General features: G+C 43.7%; 1 protein-coding gene across 2 annotated transcripts in view; it reads right to left on the bottom strand.

Annotated features, from left to right (window-relative positions):
- The window catches only part of B4GALT6 (beta-1,4-galactosyltransferase 6), a 104,532-nt gene that overhangs the window by 5,802 nt on the left and 75,886 nt on the right, over window positions 1–22,844 (bottom strand). For both annotated transcript variants that reach the window (XM_073583710.1, XM_073583711.1), the window contains exons 5-8: window positions 13,396–13,512; window positions 6,856–7,043; window positions 2,157–2,279; window positions 814–915 (exon numbers count right to left, since the gene is read on the bottom strand). In XM_073583710.1, the coding sequence (XP_073439811.1) occupies window positions 814–915; window positions 2,157–2,279; window positions 6,856–7,043; window positions 13,396–13,512 (530 nt within the window). The remainder of the gene's footprint in view (window positions 1–813; window positions 916–2,156; window positions 2,280–6,855; window positions 7,044–13,395; window positions 13,513–22,844) is intronic.

Raw genomic sequence — 22,844 nt, forward strand, 5'->3', positions numbered from 1 at the left:
GCGGGGTAGTGGCGAAAGCAGACGACCATGATAAAAGAGGCAGCATACATATAGTTCCGTCTATAATAACACAAGCTAGCAAGTGCCACAGCACCTAACACAAGATTAACACGTGCCCCTTATGTAATCTAGCATGGCATTTTACCCCCGTGGGCAGAGATCATCCCTTCTTCTGTAATTGGGGTGGACACACATCTGCAGGAATTAGTTCCATTGCATAACACTAAAGCTTAAGTGTTGTAAATTTGGAGCACAGACAGAAATAACCTGTAATATCCGGCTTCTATACTAGAGTTGAGCGAATTTGTTTGGGTCCTGGCTGATTCAGAAAGCTGTAGCGCTTACTGAATAAGCTACAGTGGGATCCTGGATACATGGAGTGCACTGGCTGATCAGCGCCGCAGCTGCATGTGTCTCGGTTGTGTCACAGTCACAGTACATGCATGGAGAGCATGCAGCTATGGCGCCGATCAGCCAGTATGCTCCATGTATCTGGGTTCCCATTGTAGCTTATTCGGTAAGTGCTATAACTTGCCAAAAAAGCGGGGACCCCAACAAATTCGCTCAACTCTATTCTATACAGGGTGGAGGAGCACACTGCATTAGATTTCATTACTCAGCTCAATGAATAAACACTGAGCTCTTCAGCTCCCTCTAGTGGTGGCAGTAGGATGCCTGCAGTTTCTTCTTTTTACGCTATATCAGTTTTAGAAGAAGTTTTAGAAGAAGTTTTAGAAAAAGTGCGCTCCAACCAATAGTATGACATACTCAGTAATCATCACAGAATTAGCCCCTAGCGCTAATGATACTGACCGGCCTAGGAACTGCACCTCTCCTCTATGATGATGAGGAATTGACTTGTATTTCCCAAGGTCTCCTTCTGGCCGGGAAACATTGAAGCCAGCGTAATGCACCCTGGAATCAGAAATACAAACAAATAACAGATCTGCCAAAAGATCGAGACCACAGACATCACGATTATAGGTCCAGAAAGACAGAGACAAATGGAGCTCGGCCACGGAGCCACAATTTGTTAAAGTGGTTTTCCAGGCTTTTTGATACTGCCGGGTAAACCTTAAAGGGGTTGTCCCCTTTTAGAAAACTTTTCCTGATATGTACAATTCATTAGTAAAAAAAAAATGTGCTTTACTTACCCTCCTGGTAAGCACAGGGTGTCCACCACTGCACTGATCTCCATTGCTTGGTTGTAGTGGTGACATCTCAGCATTATCGCTGCAGCCAATCACGGAGCTCAGCATCTGAGTGTCTCATGCCCTTTTCATGGGCAAATTCTGAGCTCAGTGATTGACTGCATCATGTCTCACAAACAACACAGACCAGAGCAGCAGCGGAGACATTGTGCGGGAACCCTAGAAAAGGTAAGTAAAGCAAAGAAGGTTTTTTACAACAAAGTGAACAGATTAAGAATAGATTTCATAAGGTGAAGAAGCCTTTTAAGATGGGTCATCAACATCAGATCAGTGGGGTCTGTCTTGGCACCTAATGATCAGCTAATTAAAGGGTCTGTCTCATGACCTCTTTATTTTTTAGAGACTATTCCTGGTAAACTAATTCCAACTCATCTGAATAGCACTCAGCAGCAAAGAGTTGCAGTACCATAAGCGGCCACTACTTGGTGTACTGAGCCAGTAAAGGAGGCATACTCTGGTGCACCGCTGCCCCTTTAACTGGTCAGTGGCAGTGTCGGAAGACATATTTCCAACACTCTGACATTGATGGCCATCAAAGACCTGGAATATTTCTGTAAGGAAATGGAATTATCTAATATGTAAATAACAAAACCAACATCTTTTAAAATAAAGCAAGGACCCAATGACAACCCTGCAGTAAGCACATATTTGAGCAGTTCATTGACAATACAGATTGCCATAACTGGCAACTATTTGGGGAACCTTTACGTGACCCAACAAGACTATTTTGGGAATTGTCACATGATGATACCAATCAACGTGGATTAAATATAACACAGGGTGCAGGGAGATTAATTCTATGCTGCGTGATGTGTACTTGTGTTTGGACCCTACACTATGGTGACAGAGCTGATGACTATGTGATTAATAGTAATATGGAGACCGGTACAATGACACATTGTATGAACCTGCTTACAGGTCTCATCCTTGTGGCTGTGTACTCACCTGTTCCATAAATCATCGTCTTCACCTCCCCAGCCCCAGAAAGCATTGGGAAATCCATTGATCTTTTGAAATTGCTCCACCGTCAAACCACTCACACCACCAAAGAACTCATTGTATGGTAGACTGAAAGAGATAGAGACAAAACGGGTCACTGAGCAGTATCAACAAGTAAAGGCCCATCTACAGCAGACTGTTCCACAGGATTGGATTATACATTCTCGACAGCACATTGTCCTGTGCACACAGAGGATGAAGTGCTGCTGATAACCTGATGCTATATGGTAGAGAAAGATCATAACCATTGTTCTGTGAGCAAAGAATATTCGTCAGCAGTAAAAAAAGGAAATAAAATTAGCACATAATCACAAATGGGACATACTGGAATAGTATAATATGATATGCAAGAGCAGTAAAAAGCATATAGCCCAATGGCCTAATTTAAATATGTAATAAAGGATAAAAAACCATGAATTTATACCATATTTTTCGGACTATAAGGCGCACCAGACCATAAGACACACCTAGGTTTTAGAGGAGGAAATTAGGGGAAAAAAATTGGGGAAAAAATGTGGTCAATTCTGTTCTTAATATCCCCTATCCTGGTATATATGGTTCTCTCATCACCATCCTGATACACATGGCCTCTCATCCCTACTCTGGTATGCATGGCCCCCTGATCCGCACCCTGGTGTGCATGGCCTCTTCATCCCTATGCATGGATCTCTCATCCCTATCCTGGCAGGAATGATCGCCCTCATCCCTATCCTAGTATGCATGGCCCCATCCCTATTGTGGTATGCAGGGCCCCCCCATCTCCTCCTAGCATGCACGGCCCCATCCCTATTGTGGTATGCAGGCCCCCCCATCTCATCCTAGTATGCATGGTCCCATCCCTATCCTGGTATGCAGAGCCCCCATCCCATCCTAGTATGCATGGCCCCATCCTTATTCTGGTATGATTGGCCCCCACCCCCATCCTGCTATGCACGGCCCCATCAGAAAACTTTAACAAAAACAAGCCATTACACTTACCTACTGTGCGCCCAGAGAGGTGAATATTCATTTTTCTTAAGTAGCGGCACACATGACCGCCGGCAGCAGCAGGACACCGGTGGCCGACGCTGCGCACTACTGACGAGCAATGAATACTTACTGCTCTCTGCATGCACAGTCCCGATGAGTTTTCTAGCAGCTGTGCTCTACTTGTGAGCAGCGCATGACGTCCTTGCCATGCGCTGCTTACAAGCATAAAGTAGTTGCTGGCTCCGTAGCAGGACGCTGCAAAGGAGCGCCGAGTAGGTAAGTGTAATGGTTTGGTTTTTTTTTAATGTTTTCTGATGTGGCCATGCATACCAGGACCAGGGTTGGGGAGAAATGATACCATGATACTATTATTAAAGAGAAATGAATATTCATTGCCCTCCACCCATGGGTGTGGAATGCAGTGAATATTAATTTCTCTTTAGCAGCGGAAACAGGAGATAGACGCATCCACTGGCTCCAGCCTCCTGTGACCCACTGCTCCGCCGATGCCGCTACCCCACCTCCCCCACAACAGCCAAAGACGGTACATCCGGACTATAAGACGCACATCCCATTTTCCTCCACATTTTTGGAGGAAAAAAGTATCTTTTAGTCCAAAAAATATGGTAAATAAAACAGATATAAATGATGCTAACAAAAGTGCCCCTCAGACACAGTGTGATACCCCCAAAGTGAATTTCTCCACACGCATGGCATGATAACCCTACTGTACCCCCCACCCCAGCGAAATATGGTGACCCATCATAGTATGATGCCCCCACTGTGATCTTCCACATAGAATAATGGACCCCACATAGTCCTCCATACAAAATAATGGGCCTCACAGTCCTCCATACAGAATAACGGGCCCCACATAGTCCTTCATACAGAATGGTGGGCCCCACATAGTCCTTCATACAGAATGGTGGGCCCCACAGTCCTCCATACAGAATGGTGGGCCCAACATAGTCCTTCATAGTTCTCCCACTTACAAAGATGAGAGAGGCCTGTAAATGATATCATAGTTAGACCACAACTATGAGAGTCAAAATGAGAAAACAGATCCAGAAAATCACCTTGTCTGATTTGGCAAGATTTATTTTGTAAATTATGGTGGAAAATAAGAATTTGGTCATTAACAAAAGTTCATCTTAATATTTTATTATATATCCTTTATTGGCAATGACAGAGGTCAAACATTTTCTGAAAGTCTTCACAAGGTTGACACACACTGTTGGTGGTATGTTGGTCCATTCCTCCATGCAGATCTCCTCTAGAGCAGTGATATTTTGGGCCAACACGGACTTTCAAATCCCTCCAAAGGTTTTCTATGGGGTTGAGATCTTGAGACTGGCTAGGCCACTCCAGAATCTTCATATGGTCCTTAGGAAACCACTCCTTCATTGCCCTGGCAGTGTGCTTGGGATCATTATCATGCTGAAAGACCCATCCACGTTTCATCTTCAATGTCTTTGCTGATGGAATGAGATTTGCCCTCAAAATTTCACGATACATGGCCCCATTCATTCTTTCATGTACACAGATCAGTTATCCTGGTCCCTTTGCAGAGAAACAGCCCCAAAGCATGATTTGCCACCCCCATGCTTCACAGTAGGTATGGTGTTCTTTGGATGCAACTCAGCATTCTGTCTCCTCCAAACACAACGAGTTTTGTTTCTACCAAACAGTTCTACTTTGGTTTCATCAGGTCATATGACATTCTCCCAATACTCTTCTGGATAATCCAAATGCTCTCTAACAAACTTCAGACGGGCCCGGACATGTACTGGCTTAAGCAGGGGGACACGTTTGGTACTGCAGTATACTGTATGAGTCCCTGACGGCGTAGTGTTTTAGTGATGGTAGCCTTTTTTACAGTGGTCCCAGCTCTATGTAGGTCACTCACTAGGTCCCCCCGTGTGGTTCTGGGATTTTTGTCCACCGTTCTTGTGATCATTTTTACCCCACGGGGTGAGATCTTGCGTGGCGCCCCAGATCGAGGGAGATTATCAGTGGTCTTGTATGTCTTCCATTTTCTTATTATTGCTCCCACAGTTGATTTCATCACACCCAGCCATTTGCCTATTGCAGATTCAGTCTTCCCAGCCTGATGCAGGGCTACAATTCTGTTTCTGGTGTCCTTCGACAGCTCTTTGGTCTTCATCATAGTGGAGTTTGGAGTGTGATTGTTTGATGTTGTGGACAGGTGTCTTTTATACTGATAACAAGTTCAAACAGGTGCCATTATTACAGGTAATGAGTGGAGGACAGAGGAGCCTCTTAAAGAAGAAGTTACAGGACTGTGAGAGCCAGAAATCTTGCATGTCTTTAGGTGACCAAATACTTATTTCCACCATAATTTGAAAAATAAATCTTGCCAAATCAGACAAGGTGATTTTCTGGATTTGTTTTCTCATTTTGACTCTCATAGTTGTGGTCTACCTATGATGTCAATTACAGGTCTTTCTCAACTTTTTAAATGGGAGAACTTGCACAATTGGTGGCTGACTAAATATTTTTTCCCCACTGTATATTATACTGCTGTGCCTGATCCCTATTTGCTCCTAAAAGTGCTGTCAGTGAAGTATCAGGAGACCCCCAAACATTCAAGACAGGGAATCAACATTTCTGAAATTGCCATGATCTGTCATTATGTAACGTGCATGACCAGACATTGACATAGATATGATGTCAATACAACTACAATCCTTTTGTTAAATCAAAGTTTACCAAGTCCATAATTTTCTGGAATATTTTGGATAAACTAGAGTACTTCAGACCCAGCACAGGAAGCATCCATGGCCCATTTAATGCATGAATCACTCACCTATGCAGTGGTGCATCTGTTTAGGTCTCTTGACAGCAGCACATGCAAGGAAGGGTTTTTGCATACGGTGTATATTGATTAAAAGCGATCTTTGTTATTAATCAAATAATGCTATTTTTGGATGAATGGACCCTCAGGAGAACAAACTGGGGACACAAGAAGAGACCCATGACTCAGATGACATGTAATACAAAACATATTTGGTCAGAGAGCTGTTTGCATGTATCACAGAAGCACAGGCATTGGTGAGGCTAAAGATTACATCCTGAACAGCTTCTCAGGTTCCAGTGGTTCCCAGGCAGCGTCCATGGTCCAGTAACTCTACATGTTCTTCTATTACAGCACATGAAATGTCAGCTGCTCTCGACACGGCACCTAAACTTCCCTTCACATTGATAATTCTTCTAAATGAAAACTTTCCATCCTTCTTGGACTTCTTCCATCTGCAGTCTTTTCCAATACACTTTCACAATCAGCTCGATAACCGTTAGGAGAGGTCTTTCATCCAAAAATGGCATTATGCTATTAATTCTACGTATTACACACATTATGTATGATCGCTGTATGCTTATGTACACAGCTGTGCTATGCCACGTTCTGGATAAAAAGGAACAGATTACAGTATGAAAGAGAGGTCTGTTCTGCCGACATAATGAAGAATGGATCTCCAGCACGTATACATAAAACACGGGGGCCTGGGAACAACATTTGCCACAGTAGGACTACACAGTAGTATGTGTCCAACATATACTTCTGACAGAAGGCTCACACAGGGGAGCAAACTTTTTAGGAAAATAAAAAGTTGTGTTCTATTTTCAACTGTATGGTTAAGTAACGAAAACTACTTACATGTACATATATTTGTCAAGTTTTGTAGCAAAGTGACGCGGCATTTCCCCACATCCATAGTAATTTCTGTCGTTTTCAGGAATGTGATCCACGTCATGGAAAATGACACAATCCCATTTTCGATCCTTCATGGCTTCCTTAAACCCAACATTAAACAACATGGCTCGATTGAACGTCTGAGTACCGGCCTAGAAACAAGCAAAGCGGTTACTTATAAAATGCTGAAATCTGTGCGTAGATGTTACATTCATCAGCCATGGACAGTAACGGCAGCTATTCATGTGGATCTAAACCGACAAACAACCGCGCTCTCAGCATGCAAAGGCATATGTGAACATTAAATACATCAATTCTGAACTGCATGACTGCTATGTACTTATATGTCGGAGGTGCTGAGCGCACGCATTTGTGGGATCTTGCCTGCCCTTTAATCTTGTAGGCTCGAGTCCAGGCCCCCACATACTCTAGATATCTGTCGGCTGAACGATGTTTTGGCAAATCATTCAAGCAGCAGCTCTCTCACCCGACTGCCCCATACATAGGAGCAAGCGCTCTACACAGTGATTCTTTCTTATGAGGGCCGTTGCCAGTCATCTATGACAACAACTTATCCTCCATTGACGTCGGGGGAGAGTTCGAGGCAGTCGCACACAAATTGTTGGCCAAACCCACCAATATCGGCCAACATTAGTCTGGTGTATATGGGGCCCTTAGGACCGGCGAGCTAAGTTTGCCAATGTAGGTTCCCCTCTAAAGAGTTTGCCCTATCGCTGGCAGATGGGTTCACATACTTTGATCCAAATTTGTACGAAGAATCTTAAACGTATGGATCTCTTTTATACAGCAGTAATGCAATTCTAAAGTCATATATTGAGTTGCTCCCTCTACCTTAGCGGCCTCAGAGTGCGGCTGGATGTGTGTTTGCAATGCAGTCACAGCAACCTGCACCTGGAAGTTCATTTCATTTCACTCCAAGGGGTTTGGCTTTTTGCAGCACATCACTTTACTTATGACTTGGAGAGAAACTATACAAAATCAGTAGCTTTAATGTATGCTTACAAATAAGGTATCGCATCTATTCATTTTACTAATTCAAACCAGATAGTGATTATTTTACTGTTTAGTTATCATTTTAGATTTGGCGCTTTCTTATTGAATCTTCGGCCATAATGCTTGAGCTGTGAATAACAGCATTCAGACATTTGCGTCACATAACTCCCATTTGGTGTCCTGTACATGCAATATATAGCATATCGACCAGTAAGCAGAAGTAAATACTAAAATAGTACAGTATCTTCCTTTGCTTTTTAGCATTGGACCGGAGGAAGCTCCTTGCTGCCACTGAACACCCCCGATATACACGTGGCACCCTTCCAGTATGCGTCCTTTTAGGGCTCGGATGTCACTTCCAGCAATAGAGACTCTTCCTCTTCTAGCTCTAAAACAGGAAAAGGCATCTAGACTGATGCTGACATGTGAGACGGCACGGGGTTGTCTATTGGGCACGAAAGCTGCTGGAGAAGTAATGAGCGGTGTCCCCAAACTCTCCAGGGAGGAGAAATCAATAGAAAGGAACATGTAAAATGTCAGTGGGATGTTTTTTTTTCTAATAGTGACCATGCAAACATGGGCCAATGGAGTATAAACATAAAATCTCATTTCCTCTTCATGCAGAAACAATATAGCAGTAAACTGTAAAGTTATCAATAACCACATTGCCACATGTGATCACGCAGACCCACTCCACGGCACAGTGATCAGACCGGCTTATCCTAACTAAAGATCGCCAATATACGGCAATGGAATCAGGGCATCGCTATGTCTCTTACTCCTCCTATTGTAGGACGAGCATTCATTGTTTTGTTGCTAGTGCTGTTTTTATGATTATTTGGGTATTATATAAATGTGATATTCTAATGGACGCCAAATTCAGTGCTTGACATTTTTCACCAGTAGATGGCAATGCAAACAAAAACTTCAGGTGTCCAAGAAGAATGATCCGAATCATAACTCGCATCCTGCATTCATCAGCACTTTCTCGCTCTCAGGGCTCAATCTGTATTTTTAGTTTATTCCTTGTTTCAGGAACAAAATGAAGGAGACAAAACTTCTATGTTGTCTCCCATGCACAACACAGAAGAGGCGAACCTGCTTCCCTTTCCCTCATATATGCTAAAAAGCAAAAATATTCACAGGACCCTGATGGAGTGGCCATGTTGGAAGTCTGCATCTGTCTGCGTCTGTCGGACCGGAGCACGGCAAAGCTTCACCAGCCAGCAGCTCTGGTTTCTCTTTGTTTTGTAGGCCACGTGAGGCCATTGGGTTGCTGCCTGATGCATCTATGACAATGTGGGGCCAACTAATCAGAAGAGGTGCCAGGATGCCGCAGGTAACAGGATGCTCGCAGTCCTCTGTTGTCCTTTTACCCTCTCCCTATAGTCTTTCATTGGAAGCAGCTGTAACCTGAACCCTCAGTGAAGCTGAAGGCCAGTCTTTTCCCTGCCTCCTTTATCTTTCATAAAATATATTAAACGTTTCTTATCACAGTATCTAATGATGAGCATCAATGCAGTCATGGCGTCTACTAAAACATCTATTCAAAAAAAATCCAAACCTGCTGGGATATTGGTAGCAAGACACAGAAGTTGCATACCACGTTACCATTATACGTTGCATTACAAGAGGTGTACATCCATATCTCCACCTGTGACTTGTCTGTGATTTGGCTTGTTTTTTACAGATAAATCAGTTTCTTGCAAGGACAGGAACTGGCAGCCTTGTTTGTGGTTGAACTATTTTGCCTAGAATTGATATGTAGCCTAAGTCAATGTATAATAGTGCCTTTTGTGTATTTCCATTGAGTCTAACAGACAGGACAACAAGTCAACTAAATGACCCAATTATAGGTGACACATAGGCTCACTGGTTAGTACTACCTTAAGTTAAAGGCACGGCTGTGGAGTTGGAGTCGTAGAGCCGGAGCCCATTTTGGCGAGTCGGGGTTATGGAAATTGAGGAGTCGAAGTCTGAGGTTTGGCTTACCGGGTACACTGCCCTGGCAGGGCTGTGGAGTCGGAGTCGTAGAGTCGGAGCCCATTTTGGTGGCGTTGGAGTCATGGAAATTGAGGAGTTGGAGTCGGAGGTATGGCTTACCGACTGGTTAAAGGGTTCAAAAAAACTGATGGCATACCATTAGGATAGGCTCATAATAATATAATGATGGCCGATATTGGTGGGTTTGGCCAACAATTTGTGTATGACTCTTAGCAGCACCGAACAACTGTTTGCAAGCGCCATGACTCCTTAGTTTGGATGGAACAAAGCTTCAATACCAAGCAAAGCTAATTCTAGAAACCTGGTTTTGTACAGTACAGGGTCATGCAAAGAATAAAGGAAGCACTAATTTAAAAAGTGTCTTGGGTATGCAAGAATAAAAATGCACAAGTATCTGGAGTCCACGTAATACCCAGCACAGCCATTACTAGGGGTACGGTATGCAAGCCGATAGAGCAATCTAAACAATGAAAAGACCAAAATTCATGGCCAAGCACTATGGACCTTTAAACAAGCTGATCAGAGGGGGTGCAGAGACCCGAACCCCTATTAATCTGGTATGGATGGATCATCCCAGACAAACCTCTTCAAATGAAAGTTCTGTAGCTGCCCACCGATACTCAGTGTCATGACTCTGCACCACTGATTGACTGCAGTGGCGACACTCCATATGATCCTGAAAAAAAAACGCTGGAATATCGTAGATGGGCATAGGCAGCACTACAGATGGATTGCTTTTTTTGTTTTTTTATTTCAGACCACAATGCGTCAGTTTTGAAAACTAAAAAGAAAAAAAAATAAATAAATCAAATACCAATAATGGAATTCCCTTTCAGAGCGAGTTCCAAAACTTTTTTCTGTTAATGAAGTAATGAATTTCATACCAAGGTTTTCCTACCAGTAATTTTTTTTTTTTTTAAAAAAGGAATTCATAACTTCATCGTGTCTGGAGGGCCGAGACCTCGAACTGGAAGCAAAACCAGTCTTTCAGCATAAACCAGTCTACACGATGTATTAGGAGCGGTCTTCCCTACAGCATTTCACCTTTAGAGCAAGTATCATTTCTCAACTTCCTGCTTTGAACTTGAGTGTAACAAAAGCAGAAATTGTCAATGCATGTACAAGAGGCAGAAATGAAGACAGGAGACACCAAAACTGTACTGTCTAAGCCTGATGAGTGGGATCTCGTCACAATCTTGCCTGATGTGTTCAATGCTAAGAATTCCAGCCCATTTTCCCTTTCTGGTGGAACCCTAAGTAAATGAGCTCTGTGACTCCCCTCCTCATACTTTGGGAGAAGCAGATGAGCGTATAAATCGGATATCACATGGACAGCAAAGTGACCAACGTTGTACAATAGTGCTGTGAAGATTAACGATTTTCTCTCTCAATCCGATTGTCCGTGAAAGGAAAAAAAATAATAAAAAAAAGTCGCAGCATGCACTACTTTCATCAGTTTCAGATGACACTCACCCATTCATGACTATAGGTGGGAGAAAAAAAAAAATCGTATCTCACACGGGCCATCAGACTGGCACCAAATTTTTACAGACAGATTTCTATTATAAGCCTAGGAAACAGTGTGATCATGTACATGTTTTATTGTAGTAGCATGATAGGAGATTGCACACAAATAGCACACGGATGTAACGAAAAGGAAACTCAGTTGGCACATGGATGAAAATCTGAAGAAAATTAGAAAAAAAATCATCCAAGTTTACTGAATGAAACACTGAAGATTCTTCCCACGCTCGTCTGCAGGCACCCTCTATGTTCTCTAAATTCCAGTAAGTACCGCAACTGAAATTGAGGTTTAGAGACCTAATACAGCACTCTGAATATGGTAAACTGGAGCCTGCAATTCAAGTACATGTTGTTTGCTTCAGACCTGCCCTATGTACTGAAAATAGTGACACCACTCCAGAGAGAATCATAGAATCGTAGAGTTGGAAGGGACCTCCTGGGCCATCTGGTCCAACCCCCTGCTCAAAGCAGGATTCGCTAAATCATCCCAGTCAGATGAGAGGTGTGTAAGCAGACCTGTGTGAGTATGTCACAGAAGTGTGTGTGTGTGCGGCGCGTGTGTGTATGTAACAGAAGTGTGTGTGCACGGCACGTGTGTGTATGTAAGGCTACTTTCACACTAGCGTCTCCTGGAGCTGCGTAGGGATGCGCATGGCCGCCGTGAAGCTCTGCCCATGGCCACACCTCCTCCGGTCAGCTCCGCCTATGGGCGCATGACGCTGCATGTGACCTGTGTACCATATCTTTAGCATTGGGTACGCAGGCCGTGTGCAGGTAAGCGTTTGCCAGCGCATTCGTCCTTTTGATGGTGCGCCGAGCGCACCAAAATGCAACACGATGCGTTTGGCGCAGGTCGACGCACCATCAAAAGGATGCATGCGCTGGCAAACGCATATCTGCGCACGGCCTGCGTACCCAATGCTAAAGATAGGGTACGCAGGTTGCATAGCTGACTGGAGGAGGTGCGGCCGTGGGTGGAGCTTCATGGCGGTCATGCACATCCCTCCGCAGCTCCAGGAAACGCTAGTGTGAAAGTAGCCTTACAGAAGTGAGTGTGTGTGTGCGGCGCATGTGTGTGTAACAGAAGTGTGTGTGTGTGTGCGGCGTGTGTATGTAACAGAATGTGTGTGCACGGGTGTATGTAACAAAAGTGTGCATGCGTATGTAACAGAATGTGTGTGTGTGTGCGCATGTACCAAAAGTGTGTGTGCGGCGCGTGTATGTAACAGAAGTGTGTTGGTGTGCAGCGTTTGTGCATGCTCGTGTACGCGCGCGCAGCTTTTGTGTAGCAGAACTATATGTGTCACAGCTGTGTGTATATACAGCAGAGGTGTGTGCTTGCAGCACTGTTGTGCATATCAGTGCGCTGCAGAGACTGTATATAATGGTCCAGCTGTAAAGCTATATACGTATAATATGCGTTCTGCAGAGAAACTGACAGATTACCTCCCTTTTCTACACTAGTGCACTAAAATTAGTGATATTCACCCCTCTCCACTTCTTTACACTGCCTGGAAATCTCTAATTAGCAAGAAAAGTGTGGTTACATTGCTCAAATACTTTCCTCAGATGGTGGTAACTGACAGCCAGCAGGGTGACGTAATGCACAGTGTCATATAGCTGAAGTGCCTACCACACTTTGCACCTGCTAGATGCAGCAAATCATTTTTTCCCTATTTTGTCTAAAAGTTACAGCGAGTCAGTGGAGACAGTTGCAAACTGCGAAAAGACATTAAATTCCTGTTGCTGCTTCCAAATTCTTGGCTGCATTGGCGACTATTTGATTTGCCATCTGGAGCCTTGAATGATGTGTCACCCATCAAAGCGAGACATCTCACCATGTGTAGCCAGCTTTACTTTATACCCACACAAAGCTTTGCACCTTGATTTGCTGATTCTAGTAGAACAGTTACTGAAAATATCATTGCTAGAAAGTTACAGAAAACTGATGATGGGGCTTACCTGCTCAATGACATAGAAGGAGAACTCTAAGTGCTGCCTCTGGAGCATGGGGATTAGATGCCTGAAGAAGATCGGCAGGTGTTCATGGCGATTTCGGAACGGAATAAGGATTGCCACCTGTAACCATTCAAAAGGCAGAAGAGCGAGAAGATTATCCACTGACTTACATAAAGTATGTGTAGTGTAATTACTAGATGGTACTGCAGCTGAAAATGATAAGGAATGTGTTGGCCTTTTTCCTAGCAATCACAGGGTGTCACAAGTTCAGACCTCTACTGATGAGGTTATCTGACTTGAACCATGTGATTGAAACCTAAACTTATAAAATGCTTGATACATACACCACCGCTGAATTCGCCCATAGCAAGTGCCAGCTTCTAGTACCATTTGCCACGCTTTTCTGCTTAGCCGCCTTACGACAGATGACATAGGCAGCAAGAGGTCCACTTTATACTAAGGAGCCCTTGCTGCAATGCTCGGTCTTATTTCCCCACCAAGTTTCTGTTCTTTCCAAGGGTTTCCCATGGCGAAAAGCCAATAATTCCTATTCAATACCTCATCCGTTGCCCTCAGCATTAGTATGTCACTGTATGTCATGCATGTGCCTCTCAGGAGGACGCCTAACCCTTCCGTGTACATACCCGGTCTGCACAGGCTGGAACACGCAGTAACCTGGATAACTGCAGGCAACAAGTACAATGTGATCACCCACATACAGCCAGGGGCCCACAAAGGGTAAATACAGAGTTGTAATCAAGGCTTCCTCTACATACAGTCTAATTTTACTCTTTTACACACATTTACCTCACAAAGAGCCTGGGTAAACTTCCATCTGACATGCCCGACCTTTGCCCAGAATGTGGAGTAACCTTGGGCACCTCTTATCTTCTACACCCATGCCAGAAGATTAACGGGAATTTGGAGAACATGACTGATGTCTGCATGGCGGTATGAAATATGCTGTCCCTGATAACCAGGTAATGCAGCTACGATTCTTACACCCCAAAAACATTTCTCCTAACTGAACAGATATTCATAGGTGAGGCCCTGTGCCAGACTAAAAACAATCATGCCAAGTGCTGGAACTAAGGCTATGTGCACACGGAGTTTTCAGTGCTGCGGATTTTTCCACACGGATTTGGAAAATCCGCAGGTACATTCTCAGGTCAAAAGCCCTGCGGATTAGCCTGCGGTTTCTCACCTCTACAATGGAGAAGGTGTGAAACCGCTGCGAATTCCACACAAAGATTGGACATGCTGCGGATTTGAACCCGCAGCAAATCCGCGCGGAAAAATCTGCAGCATGTGCACAGCGTTTTTCAGTTTCCCATTGAAAACAATGGTACTGTACAACACATCTAAATCAGCTGTGGACTCACAGAGCCTGAAACGCTGCGGATCCGCACCAGAATCCGCAACGTGTGCGCATGGCCTAACAATAGCAATAAAAAGCCAGATTGCCCCAGGGGGCGTGAGGAAGCAGGGTGAAACGCGCGTCAGGGCTTGCTAGGTGAGCCTCTCTCTTGCAGGTTTAGATGTATTATCTCCAAACAATTGTTTTCCATTTAGAATTTTTGGTCTGAAAATGTTCAGCATTCTGTTATTCGCTTTGTGTACTCAGTCCATGGTTCCACTTCAATTTCCTTATTTTGGTGGCGAGACTATACTACGCTGTACTCGGATACTGGTCTGTATTTTCAGGGGTGGCATACATCTGCTTTATGGATATGCTGTCTAAAGTATATGTAGAAATATATTTTTCACCAACTGGATTAATACTGGTTTCAGTATACATGGGGGGGGTAGCATGGCATTCATTTTGATTTTAGAATACATCCTGGGGGAATATGCCCTATATACTTTTGAATTATTTCACATATGATTAGACCATAATATCCACAGCCGCTAATGCATCAGTTTGGTAAAACTATTTATTGCTTGTGGAGAATTTAGCCCTGTTCAAATCTGCATTTTTCACATTGAAATGAGACACCATAGTGGACCCTTTTGAAAGTCAATGGGATATACTTGGGGGCATTGCTCTAGAATCACTGCGCTGAGAAACATGTGATGGTGTCTCCGCAGTGTTGGATGTTGATCTCCATGAGTTCATTCATCCTCATTTTTCACAGTCTTCTACTAGGCATTGCTCCTACTGGCCAGTTTCCTACTCCACACTGATGAGGGGCAATACCCCGAAACAGCTGTCTGTTGATCTCCATGAGTTCATTCATCCTCATTTTTCACAAAGGGATCTGACAGGCACAGATATTGCCCATTGTTGTGGCACAGCACTGTGGCTTCTGTTACAGATGTGAACAGGGTCTTATTTCTGATATCCAACATGCCCCATTCTCCCATTCCTCAATAGAAGACATATAGGGACTGACATATGCATTAGATTCACGTCTTTCTGCCACAATCAGGGGCCGGACTGAGGTTTATTGGACTCGGCACTTGTGACCAGATGCATTTTCTGATTAGAGAGAAAAAGACCATGCATTAAAGTAGGATCACCAGGCAGAGATCAATCAGTACAATATTTTATATTATATATATATATATATATATATATATATATATATATATATATATATATATATATATATTATTGCTCACAAGCCAGAAATCAACACACATTTAAAAACTTAAATTGATAGGTGAAACAAAGCCGGCTATGCTCACCTTGAAAAAGACACTGTTAGTGTCGGAACGCGTGGGTCTCCTCCATAGACTCTCAATATCACTTTGACCGCACTGCTGCTATTTAGATGACGGGGTGACTGACTGTTTCTCCTGCCTATAACTTATATAGGGTGACATATTCAGGTTGCCTAAATTTCTATTTTGGGATTTTGTGCATGCATTATTTATAGCTGCTTCCTTGCCCTTTGGGCTCTATGGGCATTGCATATGGTGTTTGTTAGGGTTACACCCTTGCACTTATGTCTCTATAAAATAGGGGCTGTATTTTCCCACAGTCTCTGATTGTTTGGCTTCATGTTAGCAGCATTTACTTGGAGATATCCTTCTTTGTGCAATACTCAGTACTAGCGGTCAGGTGCTACATTATTAAATATTGAGCATGATATTCTGTCCTTTGTTGGAGCGTTCATGAATGATCCTTAGTTGGGTCTTTTAAATGTTTTTAAATGTGTGTTGATTTCTGGCTTGTGAACAATAAAATATATATATATATTTTGTACTGATTGGTCTCTGTGTGGTGATCCTACTTTCATGCATGGTCTTTTTCTCTCTAATTGGATTCCTTCACATGCCATGCAAGTGATCCCCCAGTGGTTATATATTTGACTTAACATTGTTGTGATGGTGCCCGCTTGCCTCCATTGAAATCAGATGCATTTTCTGGTGGACAGATTTCGTGGCCTACTGATGCTCTTTTAGATGCACATTGTGTTCTTCCAATGCATTACTGTAAGGAGGGTAACGTATCTAGACTTTTGGAATTTGCATTTTGCATTTCTCAGGTTGGTTGGGTAAAGATAAAATTGCCACTGAATTGAAAGAAAATAATGGGCAAAATGGTTTTATCATAAACCATGCCTTTTATATATATACATCATAAAAAGAAAACAGTAATTTAGGGATTATTAAGAGAGACTTTTATCTCAAAGGGCACAAATTACCAATCACACTTTGCTCAGGAAATGACCAGTTTTTACTCCAGCCAAAACCACAAATATTCATTAAATATCAGCAGTAAAAAGCCACAAAATACAGATTGCTTTATAAATAATCCATTTTATGACTGGGATTGTGACATCAAAAATCAGATTAAAGCAAAGACGGATCAAATACTTATACTAAGACCATGCCTGGATTATTAGAGGGGAATATGACAGATAAACGGTAAATTGTTTAAAGGCAATTTGTGCTCATGAAATGTACAATGCGGCTGAGAGCAGCAACAGCAGCGATAAGTCCAGCAAACTGTATGGTAACGGCTGACAGGAGCAGCTCTTATCTGGCCTGGTCCATATATATATATATATATATATATATATATATATATATATATATATATATATATATATATATATATCTGTATGGTATTGGCTGATGGGAGCAGCTCTTACCTTGCCTGGTTCTTATTATATACATATAACTGTATGGTATTGGCTGATGGGAGCAGCTCTTACCTTGCCTGGTTCTTATTATATACATATTATAACTGTATGGTATTGGCTGATGGGAGCAGCTCTTACCTTGCCTGGTTCTTATTATATACATATTATAACTGTATGGTATTGGCTGATGGGAGCAGCTCTTACCTTGCCTGCTACTTATTATACAGTACAGACCAAAAGTTTGGACCTTCTCATTCAAAGAGTTTTCTTTATTTTCATGACTATGAAAATTGTAGATTCACTCTGAAGGCATCAAAACTATGAATTAACATATGTGGAATTATATAATTATAAAAAAGTGTGAAACAACTGAAAATACTGTATGTCTTATATTCTAGGATCTTCAAAGTAGCCACCTTTTGCTTTGATCACTGCTACTTTGAAGATCCTAGAATATAAGACATACAGTATTTTCAGTTGTTTCACACTTTTTTACTAATTATATAATTCCACATGTGTTAATTCATAGTTTTGATGCCTTCACAGTGAATTTACAGTTTTCATAGTCATGAAAATAAAGAAAACTCTTTGAATGAGAAGGTGTGTCCAAACTTTTGGTCTGTACTGTATATATAATATAACTGTAAGGTAACGGCTGATGGCAGCAGCTCTTATCTGGCCTGGTCCCTTATATATATATATAACTGTATGGAGTAATGGGCGATGGGAGCAGCTCTAATTTGGCCTGCTCCCTTATTATGCACCGAGCCGTGGGGGAAGGCTCCAGTGGTGAGCAGCATATCCTTTTCCTCCGTGCACCTGTGTAGTCTTGCACAAGAGCCAAAAGGAATATTAACAGATTTTCTACAAGCTCGGCATATTTTCTGTCACTAAGCTCAGTAAAAATGAAGCTGCAGTAAAACTTGAATGCCTTATTGTAATTACGATATGCATTGTAAACATTTTCTGACTACATAGTGATCACCATTGTCATGATGTTTGCTATGAAGTATATTTTACAGAATACAATGACACCTCTGCTTATGAATATACACTGCAGCTGGTGAGTGACAGAACGGTCAGCACACCCTGGCAGGACTAATGCTATGCCGCCACACGGGTCTGCTTTCCAGGAGATGGACATGTTTTTTCATTCTCCCTCCTTTTAACTGACTTTACAGCAGCCCAATAGATGGATGTGAGGCTGAAGAAACCGTCCCTTACTGCTCAGGCGGCCATGGGAGACCAGGTACTGCGACGTCAGCGCTTTTAGTAGATTCAATGGAAACTTGGGTCCGACCAACAAAGATCTAATGTGTACAACAAAAGGGGTAACAAGAAATCAGCATGCTGCCAAATCCCTGCTGTCAGCGGGGGCTTCTTTATTAATACAGAATGCGGGATCCCAGCAAATCAAATTTAACCCCTTAATGCCATCAGCCATAACAGTAAGATACGAGAACTATGCCGTTTCTACGAGCTGCCATGCCATTACAGCATAGGAGCGGTGCCCGTGAAATCTCCTGTGGGCATAGGAGCGCTGCCCGTGCCATCTCCTGTGGGCATAGGAGCGCTGCCCGTGCCATCTCCTGTGGGCATAGGAGCGCTGCCCGTGCCATCTCCTGTGGGCATAGGAGCGCTGCCCGTGCCATCTCCTGTGGGCATAGGAGCGCTGCCCGTGCCATCTCCTGTGGGCATAGGAGCGCTGCCCGTGCCATCTCCTGTGGGCATAGGAGCGCTGCCCGTGCCATCTCCTGTGGGCATAGGAGCGCTGCCCGTGCCATCTCCTGTGGGCATAGGAGCGCTGCCCGTGCCATCTCCTGTGGGCATAGGAGCGCTGCCCGTGCCATCTCCTGTGGGCATAGGAGCGCTGCCCGTGCCATCTCCTGTGGGCATAGGAGCGCTGCCCGTGCCATCTCCTGTGGGCATAGGAGCGCTGCCCGTGCCATCTCCTGTGGGCATAGGAGCGCTGCCCGTGCCATCTCCTGTGGGCATAGGAGCGCTGCCCGTGCCATCTCCTGTGGGCATAGGAGCGCTGCCCGTGCCATCTCCTGTGGGCATAGGAGCGCTGCCCGTGCCATCTCTTGTGGGCATAGGAGCGCTGCCCGTGCCATCTCTTGTGGGCATAGGAGCGGTGCCCGTGCCACCTCTTGTGGGCATAGGAGCGGTGCCCGTGCCACCTCTTGTGGGCATAGGAGCGGTGCCCGTGCCACCTCTTGTGGGCATAGGAGCGGTGCCCGTGCCACCTCTTGTGGGCATAGGAGCGGTGCCCGTGCCACCTCTTGTGGGCATAGGAGCGGTGCCCGTGCCACCTCTTGTGGGCATAGGAGCGGTGCCCGTGCCACCTCTTGAGGGCATAGGAGCGGTGCCCGTGCCACCTCTTGTGGGCATAGGAGCGGTGCCCGTGCCACCTCTTGTGGGCATAGGAGCGGTGCCCGTGCCACCTCTTGTGGGCATAGGAGCGATGCCTGTGCCATCTCCTGTGGGCGCCTGTTTTGTTACACAGCAAACACCACAATCTAATAGCAGGTAGTAGAGATAACAACGACCACAGTACCTGAGTGATATATAAGAAGGGGCATCCCATGGGATACGGCTAAGTTGCTATGGCAAACCGTTGTTCCAACAATTGCCCCAGTCTTTGCCATGTACGGAAAATCATTATGTTATGGCCATGTGCTGGCAGTGACAGCCATCATACAGGATGAACACAGCAATGCCGGTTTGTATAATTGGCAGTCTTTAAAAAGGGTTATCAATAGAGTTGAGCGATACCGTCCGATACTTCAAAGTATCGTATCGGATGGTATCGGCCGATCTTTAAAAAAAGTATCGGTATCGCCGATTCCGATACCGGAAGTCCCATTCAAGTCTATGGGACTTCCGGTATCGGAATAAGAAAAACCCTTTCCTGCCCTTGTACAGCCTCTCTGGGGTCTGTACGGGCCTTTCGGGGGGCTGTGCCGGCCTGCCAGGGGGTCTGTGCAGGCTCCGGTGGTCTGTGCCGGCCTGCCGGGGGGCTGTGCAGGCTCCGGTGGGCTGTGCCGGCCTGCCGGGGGGCTGTGCCGGCCTGCCGGGGGGCTGTGCCGGCCTGCCGGGGGGCTGTGCCGGCCTGCCGGGGGGCTGTGCCGGCCTGCCGGGGGGGCTGTGCCGGCCTGCCGGGGGGCTGTGCCGGCCTGCCGGGGGGCTGTGCCGGCCTGCCGGGGGGCTGTGCAGGCTTCGGGGGTCTGTGCAGGCATCGTCCGATGGGACTACAAGTCCCATCGGGCGATGCCTGCTACCATGACAGTGATTGACACATTAGCCAATGATGGGACAGTAGTAGTCCCATCATCCGGCTAATGTGTTAAATGTAAAAAAAAAAAAAAAAAAAAAAAATTACATGCTACATACATACAACATGCATACTACATCATACTACTACATGCTACATTCATACTACATACTACATACATGCTACATTCATACTACATAAATACTACATGCAACATACATACTACATATATACTACATACATACTACATATATACTACATGCATGCTACATACATACTACATACTACATACATACTACATGCATGCTACATACATACTACATGCTACATACATACTACATATATACTACATGCATGCTACATACATACTGCATGCTACATACATACTACATATATACTACATGCATGCTACATACATACTACATGCTACATACATACCACATATATACTACATGCATGCTACATACATACTACATGCTACATACATACCACATACATACTACATATATACTACATGCATGCTACATACATACTACATATATACTACATGCATGCTACATACATGCTACATACATACTACATACATACTACATACATACCACATATATACTACATACATACAATACATTCATACAATACATACATAGACATACAGTACATATAACAGAGTAACATACTTACCAATACTTGTCACATTGTTCCCCGAAGCCATTGTCTTTCCGGAATAAATATTAACATAACAAACCACAAAAATACTCACCCACGATCCGAAGCAGTCCACGAGTGTGTCCCACGACGATCTTGGGTAGAGAACTGCAGCATCAGATGATGCTGCCGTTCTCTACGGGCTGCAGGAATCCAATGACGGAAGGTAGGTATCCTTCCGCACTGTATTCCTCCGCCACTTAAAAAAAAAAAAGTCCCTAGTCTCACTTTATGCCATTGCTGTGTGGGAATTTCCCACGCAGCAATGGCATAAAGTGAGACTAGGGACTTTTTTTTTTTTAAGTGGCGGAGGAATACAGTGCGGAAGGATACCTACCTTCCGTCATTGGATTCCTGCAGCCCGTAGAGAACGGCAGCATCATCTGATGCTGCAGTCCTCTACCCAAGATCGTCGTGGGACACACTCGTGGACTGCTTCGGATCGTGGGTGAGTATTTTTGTGGTTTGTTATGTTAATATTTATTCCGGAAAGACAATGGCTTCGGGGAACAATGTGACAAGTATTGGTAAGTATGTTACTCTGTTATATGTACTGTATGTCTATGTATGTATTGTATGAATGTATTGTATGTATGTAGTATATATGTGGTATGTATGTAGTATGTATGTAGTATGTATGTAGCATGTATGTAGCATGCATGTAGTATATATGTAGTATGTATGTAGCATGCATGTAGTATATATGTAGTATGTATGTGGTATGTATGTAGTATGTATGTAGTATGTATGTAGCATGCAGTATGTATGTAGCATGCATGTAGTATATATGTAGTATGTATGTAGCATGCATGTATGTGGTATGTATGTAGCATGTAGTATGTATGTGGTATGTATGTAGCATGTAGTATGTATGTAGCATGCATGTAGTATATATGTAGTATGTATGTATGTAGCATGTAGTATGTATGTAGCATGCATGTAGTATGTAGCATGCATGTAGTATATATGTAGTATGTATGTAGCATGCATGTAGTATATATGTAGTATGTATGTAGCATGTATGTATGTGGTATGTATGTAGCATGTAGTATGTATGTAGCATGCATGTAGTATATATGTAGTATGTATGTATGTAGCATGTAGTATGTATGTAGCATGCATGTAGTATGTATGTAGCATGCATGTAGTATGTATGTAGCATGCATGTAGTATATATGTAGTATGTATGTAGTATGTATGTGGTATGTATGTAGCATGTAGTATGTATGTAGCATGCATGTAGTATGTATGTAGCATGCATGTAGTATGTATGTAGCATGCATGTAGCATGCATGTAGCATGCATGTAGTATGTATGTAGTATGTATGTAGTATGTATGTAGTATGTATGTAGTATGTATGTAGTATGTAGTATGTATGTGG

The sequence above is a fragment of the Dendrobates tinctorius genome, unplaced genomic scaffold, assembly GCF_039654945.1.
Source record: "Dendrobates tinctorius isolate UK_male_01 unplaced genomic scaffold, ASM3965494v1 ptg000081l, whole genome shotgun sequence".
Classification (NCBI taxonomy): Eukaryota; Metazoa; Chordata; class Amphibia; order Anura; family Dendrobatidae; genus Dendrobates; species Dendrobates tinctorius.